The sequence below is a fragment of the Canis lupus genome, chromosome 21, assembly GCF_003254725.2.
Source record: "Canis lupus dingo isolate Sandy chromosome 21, ASM325472v2, whole genome shotgun sequence".
NCBI lineage: Eukaryota > Metazoa > Chordata > Mammalia > Carnivora > Canidae > Canis > Canis lupus.
This window is the reverse complement of record NC_064263.1, coordinates 16,142,720-16,155,510: the sequence shown is the minus strand read 5'-3', so window position 1 is coordinate 16,155,510 and position 12,791 is coordinate 16,142,720. Positions and strand designations below refer to the sequence as shown.

Here is a 12,791-nt window from a genome sequence, read left to right as displayed (position 1 = left end):
AATTTGCCAACTGCAGTTGGCTAGGCTGTGATTAGCTGGCCAATTGAGACCTATACTCTAAACACCCTGTCTTCTTCCAAGAGGTGCTGTAGAAATTTGGAAGAGGGATAGATCATAGTGAGAATGGAGTGATGATTATTAAAAATAATTCTTGAATTATGTCTTAAAAGAATCTTAAGTAGCAAACAAATGAAGGGACCATCCAGACAGAATGATATGAACAGGTTTGATCAAATCATTTTGTCACCTAAAAACTCCCTACATTGCTATGGAGCTCTGATTTCTTAGCTTGGCATGCTATATATTCCTAATTTGGCTCTTACCTACCTCCTTGGCCTCATCTTCCATCCCTTTACACTACTGTCTGGGATTGTTTTGCTTCTTTCTGGAATACACCCTTTACTGTTCATAAAGTAAAGATGTGTTGGTAAGAACTCTTAATTTTTGTATATTTGGAAATTAATGTTTTGCTTTTAAATTTTTTTTTGTTTTGTTTTATTCATTCTTTTGGGTGTAATACTTCATTGTGGTTTTATTTCCTTTTATTAAAAATTTTTTTTTTAAAGATTTTATTTTATTTACTCATGAGAGATACAGAGCGCGCGCGAGAGAGAGGCAGAGACACAGGCAGAGGGAGAGCAGACCCCATGCAGGGAGCCCGACATGGGACCTTATCCCAGGTCTCCAGGATCACGCCGCGGGCTAAACAGCTGCGCCACCGGGGCTGCCCTTCATTGTGGTTTTAATTAACATTTTCTTTGATTATTTATTTATTTATTTATTTATTTATTTATTTATTTATTTATTTATTTATTTATTTTTATGATAGTTACAGAGAGAGAGAGAGGGAGGCAGAGACACAGGCAGAGGGAGAAGCAGGTTCCATGCACCGGGAGCCTGACGTGGGATTCGATCCCGGGTCTCCAGGATCGCGCCCTGGGCCAAAGGCAGGCGCCAAACCACTGCGCCACCCAGGGATCCCGTGATTAATTATTTAGAACACCATTTTTTTCTGGAAGTTTGTACCTGTCTCTCCCCACCCTTTTTTTAATTGAGGTATGATTGACATATGTATTTTATTAGTTTCAGGTGTATAGCATATTGATTTGACAATTCCATATATTACCAGTATTTACCATGATAAGTATCATCTGTCACCATACATTATTATAATATTATTGACTATATTTCCTATGCTATAGTTTTAATTTCCATGACTTATTTTGTAACTGGAAGTTTGTATCTCTTAATCTCCTTTACCTCTTTCTCCCATCCCTTCAACCCTTCTCCCTAGCACCATATTATTCTCTGTAGTTATGAGTCTGTCTTTTTTTTCTTTCCTGTTTTGTCTTTCAGATTTCACACATAAGGGACATCATGTGTTATCTTTCTCTGACTGATATTACTTAGCAAAATACTCTAGTTCCAAAAAACAAAACAAAACAAAACAAAAAACAAAAAAACAAAATACTCTAGTTCCATCCATTTTGTTGAAGATGGCAAGATATCATTCTTTTTATGGCTGAATAATATCCCATTGTGCGTATATATCTATATATATTTATATACCACTTCTATATCCATTCATTTGTCTATGGACACTTAGATTATTTCCATATCTTGGCTATTGAAAATAAGGCTGCAATAAACCTAGCGGTGCATATATTTTTTAGAATTAGTGTTTTCATTTTCTTTGGATAAATACCTAGTAGTGGAATTACTGGATCATATGGCATTTTTATTTTTCATTTTTTTGGTTTCTAAAAAAAAAAAAAAAAAAACCAAACCCCCAAACCTCTGTTTTCCATAGTAGTTGTGCCAATTTAGATTTGTACCAACAGTACATGAGAGGTCTCTTTTCTTCACATTCTCTCCAAAACTTATTTCTTTTTACTTTTGACACTAGCCATTTTGACTGGTATGAGGTGATATCTCATTGTGGTTTTGATTTGCATTTCCCTGATGATGAGTAATGTTGAGCATCTTTTCATGTGTCTGTTGGCCATCTGTACGTCTTCTTTGGAAAATGTCTATTCAGATCTGCCCATTTTTAATTGATTTATTTGTGTTTTTAGTGTTGAGTTGTATAAATTCTTTATATATTTTGGTTAATTAAACCCTTACTGGATATCATTTGTAGATATCTTCATCCATTCAGTAGGTTGCTTTTTGTTTTGTTGATGGTTTCCTTTGCTGTGCAAAAGCTTTTTATTTTGGTATAGTCCCACTTATTTTATTTTATTTTATTTTATTTTATTTTATTTTATTTTATTTATTTTATTATTTTATTTTATTATTTTATTTTATTTATTTTATATTTTATTTTATTTTATTTTATTTTATTTTATTTTATTTTTTATATTTTATTTTTGCCCATGAGATATATCCATAAATATGTTGCTAAGGCCCGAGTTGAAGAGATTACTGCCTGTGTTTTCTTTTAGGAGTTTTTTTTTTTAATTTTAAAGATTTTTTTAAAAAAGATTTGTTTATTTATTTGTGAGAGACACACAGAGAGAGAGAATGAGAGAGAGCGAGAGAGAGGGGCAGAGGTAGAGAGAGAGACAGGCAGAGGGAAGAAGCAGGTTCCATGCAGGGAGTCCGACGTGGGACTCGATCCCAGGACTCCAGGACCACGCCCTGGGCTGAAGGCAGCGGTAACTCGCTGAGCCACCCAGGCTGCCCTCTTTTAGGAATTTTATGATTTCAGGTCTCACATTTAGTTCTTTAATCCATTTTGAGTTTATTTTTGTATATGGTGTAAAAAAGTGATCTAGTTATATCTTTTTGTCTGTGGCTGTCCAATTTTCTTAGTGCAATTTTTGAAGAGATTGTCTTTTCCCTGTTGTGTATTCTTGCCTCCTTTGTCATAGATTAGTTGTGTAATTGTGGATTTCTTTCTGGGCTCTCTCTTCTGTTCCATTGATCTGTGTGTCTGTTTTGTGCTGTTACCATATTGTTTTTATTGCTGTAGCTTTGTAGTTGTTCTTGAACTTTGGGATTGTGATATCTCTAGCTTTGTTCTTCTTTTGCAAGATTACTTCAGCTACTTTTTTTTTTTTTGTGGTTCTATTCAAATTTTAGGATTATTTTTTCTGTTGGTTATTTTGATAGAGATTGCATTGAGTCTGTAGTTTGCTTTGGGTAGTATGAACATTTTACCAATATTAATTTTTCCAGTCCATGAGCCTATTTTTCCATTTGTTTGTGTCATCTTCAGTTTCTTTCACTGACATCTTACGGTTTCGGAGTAAAAGTCTTTCATTTCGTTGGTTAAATTTATTCCTAGGTATCCTTTTTGGTGCAATTGTAGATGAAATTGTTTTCTATTATTTCTGCTGCTTCATTATTGGTGTATAGAAATGCAACTGATTGCTGTATATTTTGTATCCTGCAGTTTTACTAACTTTATTCTAATAGTGTTTTGGTGGAGTCTTTAGGGTTTTCTTTATGTGTAGTATCATGTCATCTGCAAATAATGACAGTTTTACTTCCGTACTGAGTTAGATGCCTTTTATTTTTCTTGTCTGATTGCTGTAGTTAGGACTTCAAGTAGTATGTTGAATTAAAGTGGTGAAAGTGGACATTCTTGGTTTTCTTCCTGATCTAGAGGAAAAGCTCTTAGTTTTTCAGCATTGAGTATGATTTTGGATGTGGATATGTCATATATGGCTTTTATTAGGTTGAGATGTTTCTATTCCACCTATGTGATGAGAGTTTTTATCATGAATGGATGTTGTATTTTGTCAAATGCTTTTTCTATATCTAGTGAAATGATCTTATCATTTTTATCCTCCCTCCTATTAATGTTATGTTTCACATTGATGGATTTGCAAATTTTGGACCATCCTTCCTCCCTAGAATAAATCCCATTTTATTGTGGTGAATGAGCTTTTCAATGAATTATTGATTTCAATTTCCTAATATTTTGTTGAGAATTTTTTGTCTATGTTTATCAGAGATACAGGCCTGTAGTTCTTTTTATAGTGTCTTTGGTTTTGGTATCAGGATAATGCTGGCCTCGAAGAATGAATTTGGAAGTTTTTCTTCCTCTACTATATTTTGGAATATTATGAGGAGAATAGATGTTAACTCTTCCTTTCTTGTAAATCCATCTAATCCTGGACATTTTTTTGTTGGGAGTTTTTTTTTTTTTTTTTTAAGATTTTATTTATTGACTCATGAGAGAGAGAGAGAGAGAGAGAGAGAGAGGCAGAGACACAGGCAGAGGGAGAAGCAGGCTCCATGCAGGGAGCCCGATGTAGGACTCAATCCCGGGACTCCAGGACCACACCCCAGGCCAAAGGCAGGTGCTAAACCACTGAGCCACCCAGGGATCCCCATGTTGGGAGTTTTGTTTTTGATTACCAGTTCAATTTTTTACTAGTAAATAGTGTGTTCAAATTTTTTATTTCTTCCTGATTTAGTTCTGGAATGTTTTATATTTCTAGGAATTTATCCTTTTTTTCTAGGTTCTTCAATTATTTGACATATAATTTTTCATAGTCATTCATACAATTTTTATATCTGTGCTGTCAGTTGTTATTTCTCTCATTTCATCTTTAAAAATATATTTTTAAAATATATTTTTTAAGATTTTATTTATTTATTCATGAGAGACACGCAGAGAAAGAGAGAGAGAGAGAGAGAGAGGCAGAGACATAGGCAGAGGGAGAAGCAGGCCCCATGCAGGAGCCCGACATGGGACTCGATCTCAGGACTCCAGGATCACGCCCGGGGCCGAAGGCAGGTGCTAAACCGCTGAGCCACCCAGGGATCCCCTATTTTTTAAAGATTTTATTTATTTATTCATGAGAGACACAGAGAGGGAGACAGAGACATAGGTAGAGGGAGAAGCAGGCTCCCTACAGGGAGCCTGTTGTAGGACTTGATCCCAGGACCCTGAGCCAAAGGCAGACTCTCAACCACTGATCCACCCAGGTGCCCCTCATTTTTAAAAAGCTTTTAAAAATTTTTAAGTAATCTCTACACTGAACATGGGGCTTGAACTCATAACCCTGAGATCAAGAGTCATGTGCTCTAATGACTAAGCCAGTCAGGTGCCCCTTTACCATGTGGTTTCTGATTTTGAGTTCTCTCTTTCTTGATGAGTGTGGTTAAAGGTTTATCAGTTTTATTCAGAGAACTAGCTGTTAGGTTTCATTAATCTTTTCTTATTATTACAATTGTTACTTTTTAGTCTCTCTTTCATTCATTTCTTCTTTCATCTTTATTATTTCCTTCTGCAGACTTTGGGCTTTGTTATTCTTTTTCTAGTTCCTTTAGGTGTAGCTTTAGATTGAGATTTTTCTTGTTTCTTGAGGAAGGCCTATATCCCTATAAACACTCCTCTTAGAACTGCTTTTGGAGCATCCCAAAGATTTTGCTTTCAATTTTCTGTTGTCTTCATGTGTATTTTAATTTCCTTTTTGATTTATTTGTTGATCCATTGGTTGTTTAGGAGCATACTGTTTAGCCTCCACATATTTGTGGTGTTTTCCATTTTTTTCTTGTGCTTGATTTCTAGTTTTATACTATTGTAGTTGGAAGAGATAATTAATATGATTTCTATCTTCTTAAATTTATATTGAGATTTGTGGCCAAACCTGATCTGTCCTGGGGAATGTTCATGTGCACTTGAAGTAAATGAGTATTCTGCTGTTTTGGGGTGGAATATTCTATATGTATCTGTTAAGTCCATCTCGTCTAATCTGTTGTTCAAAGCCACTATTCCCTTATTGGTTGATCTATCCATTGATGTGAGGTTTTAAAGTCCCATTCTATTATTGTATTACTATCAATTTCTCCCTTTAAGTCTGTTCTATTTGCTTTATGTATTTAGGTGCTCCAGTGTTGGGTGTGTAGATATTTACAGTTGTTAAATTCTCTTATTGCATTAGTATTTATCATTATGTAGTGTCGTTTGTTTATTGTATAGTCTTTGTTTTTTTTTTAATTTTTATTTATTTTTTTAAATTGGAGTTCAATTTGCCAACATCTAGCATAACACCCAGTGCTCATCCTGCCAAGTGCCCCCCTCAGTGCCCATCACCCAGTCACCCCAACCCCCTGCCCACCTCCCTTTCCACTACCCCTTGTTTGTTTCCCAGAGTTAGGTGTCTTTCATGTTTTGTCACTCTCACTGATATTTTCACTCATTTTCTCTCCTTTCCCCTTTATTCCCTTTCACTATTTTTTATATTCCCCAAATGAATGAGACCATATAATGTTTGTCTTTCTCCAATTGACTTATTTCACTCAGCATAATACCCTCCAGTTCCATCCACGTCGAAGCAAATGGTGGGTATTTATCGTTTCTAATGGCTGAGTAATATTAGTCTTTGTTTTAAAGTCTATTTTGTCTGGTGAAAGTATTTCTACTCCAGCTCTTTTGTCCCCCTACCTCCAATAGTGTGTGAAGTATCTTTTTCCATCTTTTCCTTTCAGTCTGTATGTGTCTTTAGGTCTGAAATGAGTTTCTTATAGGCAGCATATAGGTGGTCTTGTGTTTTTTTTTTTTTTTTTTTGGTGGTCTTGTTTTTTTATCCATTCACTCACCCTGTGTTTTTTGGAGTATTTAATAGTTTATCTACATTTAAAATAATTATTGATCAGTATTATAAAAATTATTTCGTATGCTTAATGGCCATCTTATTTCTTCTTTTTAAAAAATGTTTACTGTTGTTTTTCTTATTTAACAATATATTTATTTTTTAAGTAACACTTATACCCAGTGTGAGGCTTGAACTCATAACCTGAATTCAAGAGTTGCATGATCTTTTGACAGCCAACCAGGTACTCCTGGCTATTTTCTTTTGTGCAGTACTAGTTCACATATTTTGCCTATTTTTTATTGTTTTCTTGCTTTTTAAAAAATTAATTGTAGGAGTCTTTATGTAACCTAGATACAAGCTTTCTGTCACTTAGATGTTGCACATATCTCTTTTATTTAAATATCTTATCCATTCTATGGCTTGCCTTTTTATTCTTTTCAGATATCTTTTGATGATAGAAGTTTTAACTGTAGTGTAGTCAAGTTTAATAAACTCTTCCTTTATGGTTAGCCCTTTCTGAATCCTGTTAAAAAAGTCTTTCCATACTCTTTGATCATGAAGACATTCTTTTATAGTCAAGAAATTTTATTATTTTATCTTCTCATTTGGATTTCCAGTCCACTTGGAGTTGACTTTTCTGTAACACATGGTAGGGGGCAATTTCATTCTTATTTGATTCTTTATTAAATATGTCTAATCATTTTTAAGTCTTTCTGCCTGCTCATTAAAAAAAATCCAACTTTTATTTCTTAAAACATGTATAATTTTTGGGCAGCCCGGGTGGCTTAGCAGTTAGGGCCGCAGGGTGTGATCCTGGAGACCCAGGATTGAGTCCCACGTCGGGCTCCCTGTATGGAGCCTGCTTCTCCCTCTGCCTGTGTCTCTGCCTCTCTTTCTCTCTGTCTCTCATGAATGAATAAATAAATAAAATCTTAAAAAAATGTATAATTTTTTATGACCATATAGAATATAATTTTTATTTTTTATTATTTATTTTTAGTGTTTTTTTTTTTTTTTTTTTTTTTTTTTTTTTTTTACTTATTCATGAGAGACACAAAGAGAGGCAGAGACCTAGGCAGAGGGAGAAGCAGGCTTGCCACGGGGAGCCCATTGAGGGACTCTATCCCTAGACCCGGGATCATGCCTTGAGCTGAAAGCAGATGTTCAACCGCTGAGCCACCCAGGTGTCCCTAATTTTTAATAGTATAATATAGAGGTGAAGAATGTGGCTTCAGTACTAGACTGCTTGTATTCAAATCTCTATCTTAAATTACTAATTCAGCATTTATTTACTGAGTATTTATTATGTGTCATTCCCTCTTCTTGGTGCTAGGGATGTCACACCAAATAAAACAGACAAAGTCCCTGCCTTCATACGGCGGTGGTGTTGGTGGGGACAGAGACAATAATCAAAAGAATATAAATTAAGATTAAGTAGGGATATGTGTATGAATAAAATCAGAGAAGGGAGTAGAATGTTAAAGAGGAAGAAATTTAAAATAGGATGGTCAGGTAAGACTTCCCTGGGGAAGTGATAATTGGATAAAGACTGAAGCAGTTGAGGGAACAGGTCTTGTGACCATCACAGGGAAAGAGTATTTCAGGAAGAGATAACAGCAAGTTAAAGTTTGTGAGGCAGGAGTGTATTTGAGTAACAGTGAGTCAGTATGGTTAGAACAGAAGTGAGAGAGTAAGTAATAGATCATGAGGTCAGGGTAACATGAGCCATTGAAAGATTTTGAGCATAGCAGTGACATGATCTGACTACATTTAAGAACATTTTCTCTGTTTTGTTTGTAATAGATTGCAGTGTGGGTATAGGGATAGCAAGGGTAGAAATATAGCAGTTGGGAGCCTGATGCAATAATTTAATGCTGCTATTTGGTTGGAGCAGAGCAGAGACAACAAAGATAGTGAGAAGTAATTGGGGTCAGTATATTCTTTAAAGATAGAGCCAATAAAATTTGCTGATTCATGAAGGTGTTGAGAGTGACAGAAAGGAGTCAAGGATGGCTCCAGGGTTTTGGGCATGAGCTACATGGAGAAGAGTGAGTTCCTACTAAGTAAGATGGGGGAAACTATGTAAGGAAAAGGTATGCAAGAGCGATGAGGAGTTGTTTTTATTATGTTAAGTTCACAATGTCTGTAAGACTTAAGTGGATATATGATGAATGAGCTGTTGGAAGAATCTCAAGTTTTATGGGGAGTTTTAATTTTTTTTTTTTAGGTTCATCTGAGAAAGTGTAGAGTGGTGTGTGCCTGCAGCTTTTCTTTTAGGTATTATTACATCTTGTTTCTCCTGCATTATACTGGTCACTTAGGCACTGCCCTACTCCTCCAGAGGCAAGGTTTGTATGTTGATTGGGTTGTTGTTTCCCAAATAGTCACTTCTCCAGAGGTGTGAAGGCTCCCTTTTTCTTTGTAATCACTGCCTCTAAACTTGTGATACCCCAGAAGCATTCCAATTTTTTTGCAGATTTTGGGTTGTGGCTCTCCTTTAGTCTGATTCAGTTATGTTTTCTTTCAGGGCTTCCTTAAAATTTGTTGTGTGTTCTTGATGTTCTTGTTTGTTTTTCTAGTCTTTTTTGGCTTCAAAAATATCTTTTCTGGGATCCCTGGGTGGCACAGCGGTTTGGCGCCTGCCTTTGGCCCAGGGTGCGATCCTGAAGACCCGGGATCGAATCCCACGTCGGGCTCCCGGTGCATGGAGCCTGCTTCTCCCTCTGCCTGTGTCTCTGCCTCTCTCTCTCTCTCTGTGACTATCATAAATAAAAAATAAATAAATAAAATAAATATATCTTTTCTATTTTCAAGGATTGAGAATAGAAATGGTGAGGTAGTGTGTGTGCTTTGTCTGCAGTTTTGATCTAGTCTTCTGTTTTAAATAAAAAGAATCAATGTATATGGAAAAGTGACAAAATCCATAGTGATAAAAATAACACTCATATTTTCATGGTGACCTGGTTTGTTTTTTGCACTTTTTTCCAAAACGTTAAAAAAAAAAAAATTACCTATTATTTATCTTACATAACAAGTATTTTCTCATGTAATTATAAGATGCATAGTTGAGATTTCACTTTTCAAGAAAATTTCTGGGGCCTTCTATTTGGTGTCTCTCCTCTGGTGTCTGTACATTCACAGTATGTGTAACTCTTTAATCATTTAGTATGTTGCTTTGGCATGACCTGAAGGTCGAGTAAAGACTTGTAGGCTCGGAAAAAAAGGTGTTACCTTTCTCAGAGTATTTTCCTGTTTTTTTTTTTTTTAATATTTTTTATTTATTTATGATAGTCACACAGAGAGAGAGAGAGAAGCAGAGACATAGGCAGAGGGTGAAGCAGGCTCCATGCACCGGGAGCCCGACGTGGGATTCGATCCCGGGTCTCCAGGATCACAACCCGGGCCAAAGGCAGGCGCCAAACCGCTGCGCCACCCAGGGATCCCGTATTTTCCTGTTATATAGGAAAGGGACAGTCATCTTCCTGTGAGAACGAGAGCCAGTGTTGTTATTTCTTTCTTCAAGTTACTTTATCATCAATTTAAAAATTTTTTTTTTTTTTCTCTCTCACCTATAGTTCACTTAGCAGCCATGGAAGGTCACCTTCACTGCTTTAAATTCCTACTCAGTAGAATGAACAGTATAACACAAGCTTTAAAAGCCTTCAATGATAATGGAGAAAATGTATTGGATCTGGCCCAGAGGTTCTTTAAGCAGAACATTTTGCAGTTTATCCAAGGGGCTGAGTATGAACAAAGTGATCCGAGAGATCAGGAAAGTAAGTAATAAGCCCTGAAATGTTTTAGCATTTAATGAGTAAGTGGAATAAAAAGAAATTATAGGGCAAATGTTACATTTAAATATGTTACTTATAATTGTCCATTTAATTAAATATAGTACTATAATTGTCCATTGTAGTTATATAAATATGTTGCTTATAATTCATTCAGTTTTTCTTTATTATAAAGTATTTTAGGCAGAAATATATAGAGATTAATGTAATGAACATTCTCTATGCCACTGATTTAAGAATAAAATATTATAGATTTAAAGCTTCTTGGTTCTATTATTATTATTTTTGGTTCTGTCTCTTTAATATCACTCATTTCTTTGTCTTCCTTCTCAGAGGTAACTATTGTTTTGGATTTATAATTCCATTCTACAGGTTTTATATTTAGTGTATATGTACCACAAAAATATACACTATTGTGTGTTTTTGAAGTAATAGACTAAAATGACCTAAAATTCAGTGGCTTAGTGATTTATATGACAGCTCAGGTTGAAGAGTGAATCTGTGCTGTGCAGTCATTCAGTAACTGGCTTTTTTTTCCCCACTAGCTTTCTTTGGTTGTAGAGAATATAACAGGAGGTGGGGGGAGGGAGCAAGACTATAAGATTTTCAAGGCCTAATAAGTACTCATCACTTTTGCTAACATTGCATTGGCAAAAGTTAAGTCACATGGGCATATTAGCTGTGAGGAAGCCTGGAGGATTCAGTACCTTGCTGAGAAGACTCACCTCAGCTACAACTCCCTTACTATTGAAGGAAGACCGTTTTTGTGGACAACTAGCAGTCTTTGAAACTTCTTTTAAAATCTTATGAAAATGGTGTAAAACAAGATGCATTCTTTTATTCCTTACTTTTTCCACAAAATACTATGTTTTTGAGATTTATTAGGTTGATGGAAGTATCCTAGTTTATTCTTTTTAAATGTTGGTATAGTTTTGCATTTTACGAAAATCATTATTCATTTTCCAATTTGATATTTAGATTGTTTTTCACTATTACAGTCAGTGTTGTCATGGATATTCTTGTATGTGTCTCCATACATACAAGAGATTCTACAGAGAAGTGCTTTAGTACCTTTTTAACACATAGCCCATGTAGACAATATTTGTATGGCACACTGGGATTGATGGATGTGGCTTCTTGAGGTACTGCCTATCTTCTCTGAAGACTGAGAGCTGAGAGCTCTGCTTGGGTAAATAGGTGTGCAGTTTACTTGGTGGGATCTGCCCATCTTCAGTATAAATAGGGATTGCTATATTCTTCATCAGAGTAGTTGTAGGAGTTTACACTCTTTATGTTTGGTGGGAATTTATTTATTTATTTTAGAGAGAGAGAGAGCAAGTGAGCATGAGCAGGGGGAGGGGCTAAGGGAGAGGGAGACATTCCTGAAGCAGACTCCTTACTGAGCATGGAGCCAGACCTGGGGCTCAATCTCAGGACTGTGAGATCATGACCTGAGCCGCAGTCAAGAGTCTGACAGTGAAACAACTGAGCCACCCAGACACCCCTAGAATCAATTTTATTAAAGTATGGTTTATATATAATAAACTGTATTCATTTAGTGTGCAGTTTGGTGAGTTTTGATGTATTTTGAAAATATCACAATCAAGATACAAAACATTTCCATCACCTCTGAAATATATATATATATATATTTTGAAATATTTTTAATATCCCCTTGTAGTTACCCTTACTTTTAGCCTGGCTGCACACAACCACTTACTTGCTTTCTGTCACTGTAGATTAATTTGAATTTTCTAATAGAACCATTTTGAGATTCTATTAATATACATATGTATATTATGTATATTCATTTTTATTGCTAAATAAAATTCCATTATATGGATATACTTTGTTTTATTTTGTTTTAAACCAGCTCACCTGCTGATGAACATTGGATTATTACCAGTTTTGGGCTATTATTAATAAAGCTGCTCTGAACATTTACATATATGTTTGCAGTTCTCTTGGTAAATACAGAGGAGTGGAGTGTATGGTGGGTTTATGTTTAACTTTAAGAAGTTGTGTAACTGGAGCACTCAGGTGGCTCAGTCAGTTAAGTATCTGGCTCTTGATCTCAGCCTAGGTATTAATATCAGGTCATGAGTTCAAGCCCCAAACTGGGCTCCATGCTAGGCATGAAGCCTACTTAAAAAAAAAAAAAAAAAAAAAAAAAAAAAAAAAAAGTTGTGTAATTATTTTCTAAAGTAGTTGTATGGCTTTACATCACCACTTATGTGTATGAGAATTCCATTTGCTCCATGGAATTGCTAACACTTGATATAGTCTGTTTTATTAACTGTTCTATGGGTGAGTAGTGTTATCTTACTGTGTGGTTTTAATCTATATTTCCCTGAAAACGAACGATATTGAGCATCTTTTCAAAAGAGCATTTGTGTATCTTTTATGAGGTGTCTGTTTAATTCTTTTGCCCATTTTTTAATTGAGT

The 12,791-nt window shown here is 35.3% G+C and overlaps 1 protein-coding gene across 9 annotated transcripts in view; it reads left to right on the top strand.

The window, feature by feature from the left end:
* The window catches only part of ANKRD42 (ankyrin repeat domain 42), an 88,861-nt gene that overhangs the window by 19,169 nt on the left and 56,901 nt on the right, over positions 1-12,791 (top strand). For 8 of the 9 annotated variants that reach the window (XM_035704217.2, XM_025419480.3, XM_025419485.3 and 5 more), the window contains exon 6: positions 10,130-10,330. The exons of the other annotated variant lie outside the window; for it this stretch is intronic. In XM_035704217.2, the coding sequence (XP_035560110.1) occupies positions 10,130-10,330 (201 nt within the window). The remainder of the gene's footprint in view (positions 1-10,129; positions 10,331-12,791) is intronic. 9 annotated transcript variants of the gene reach the window in all.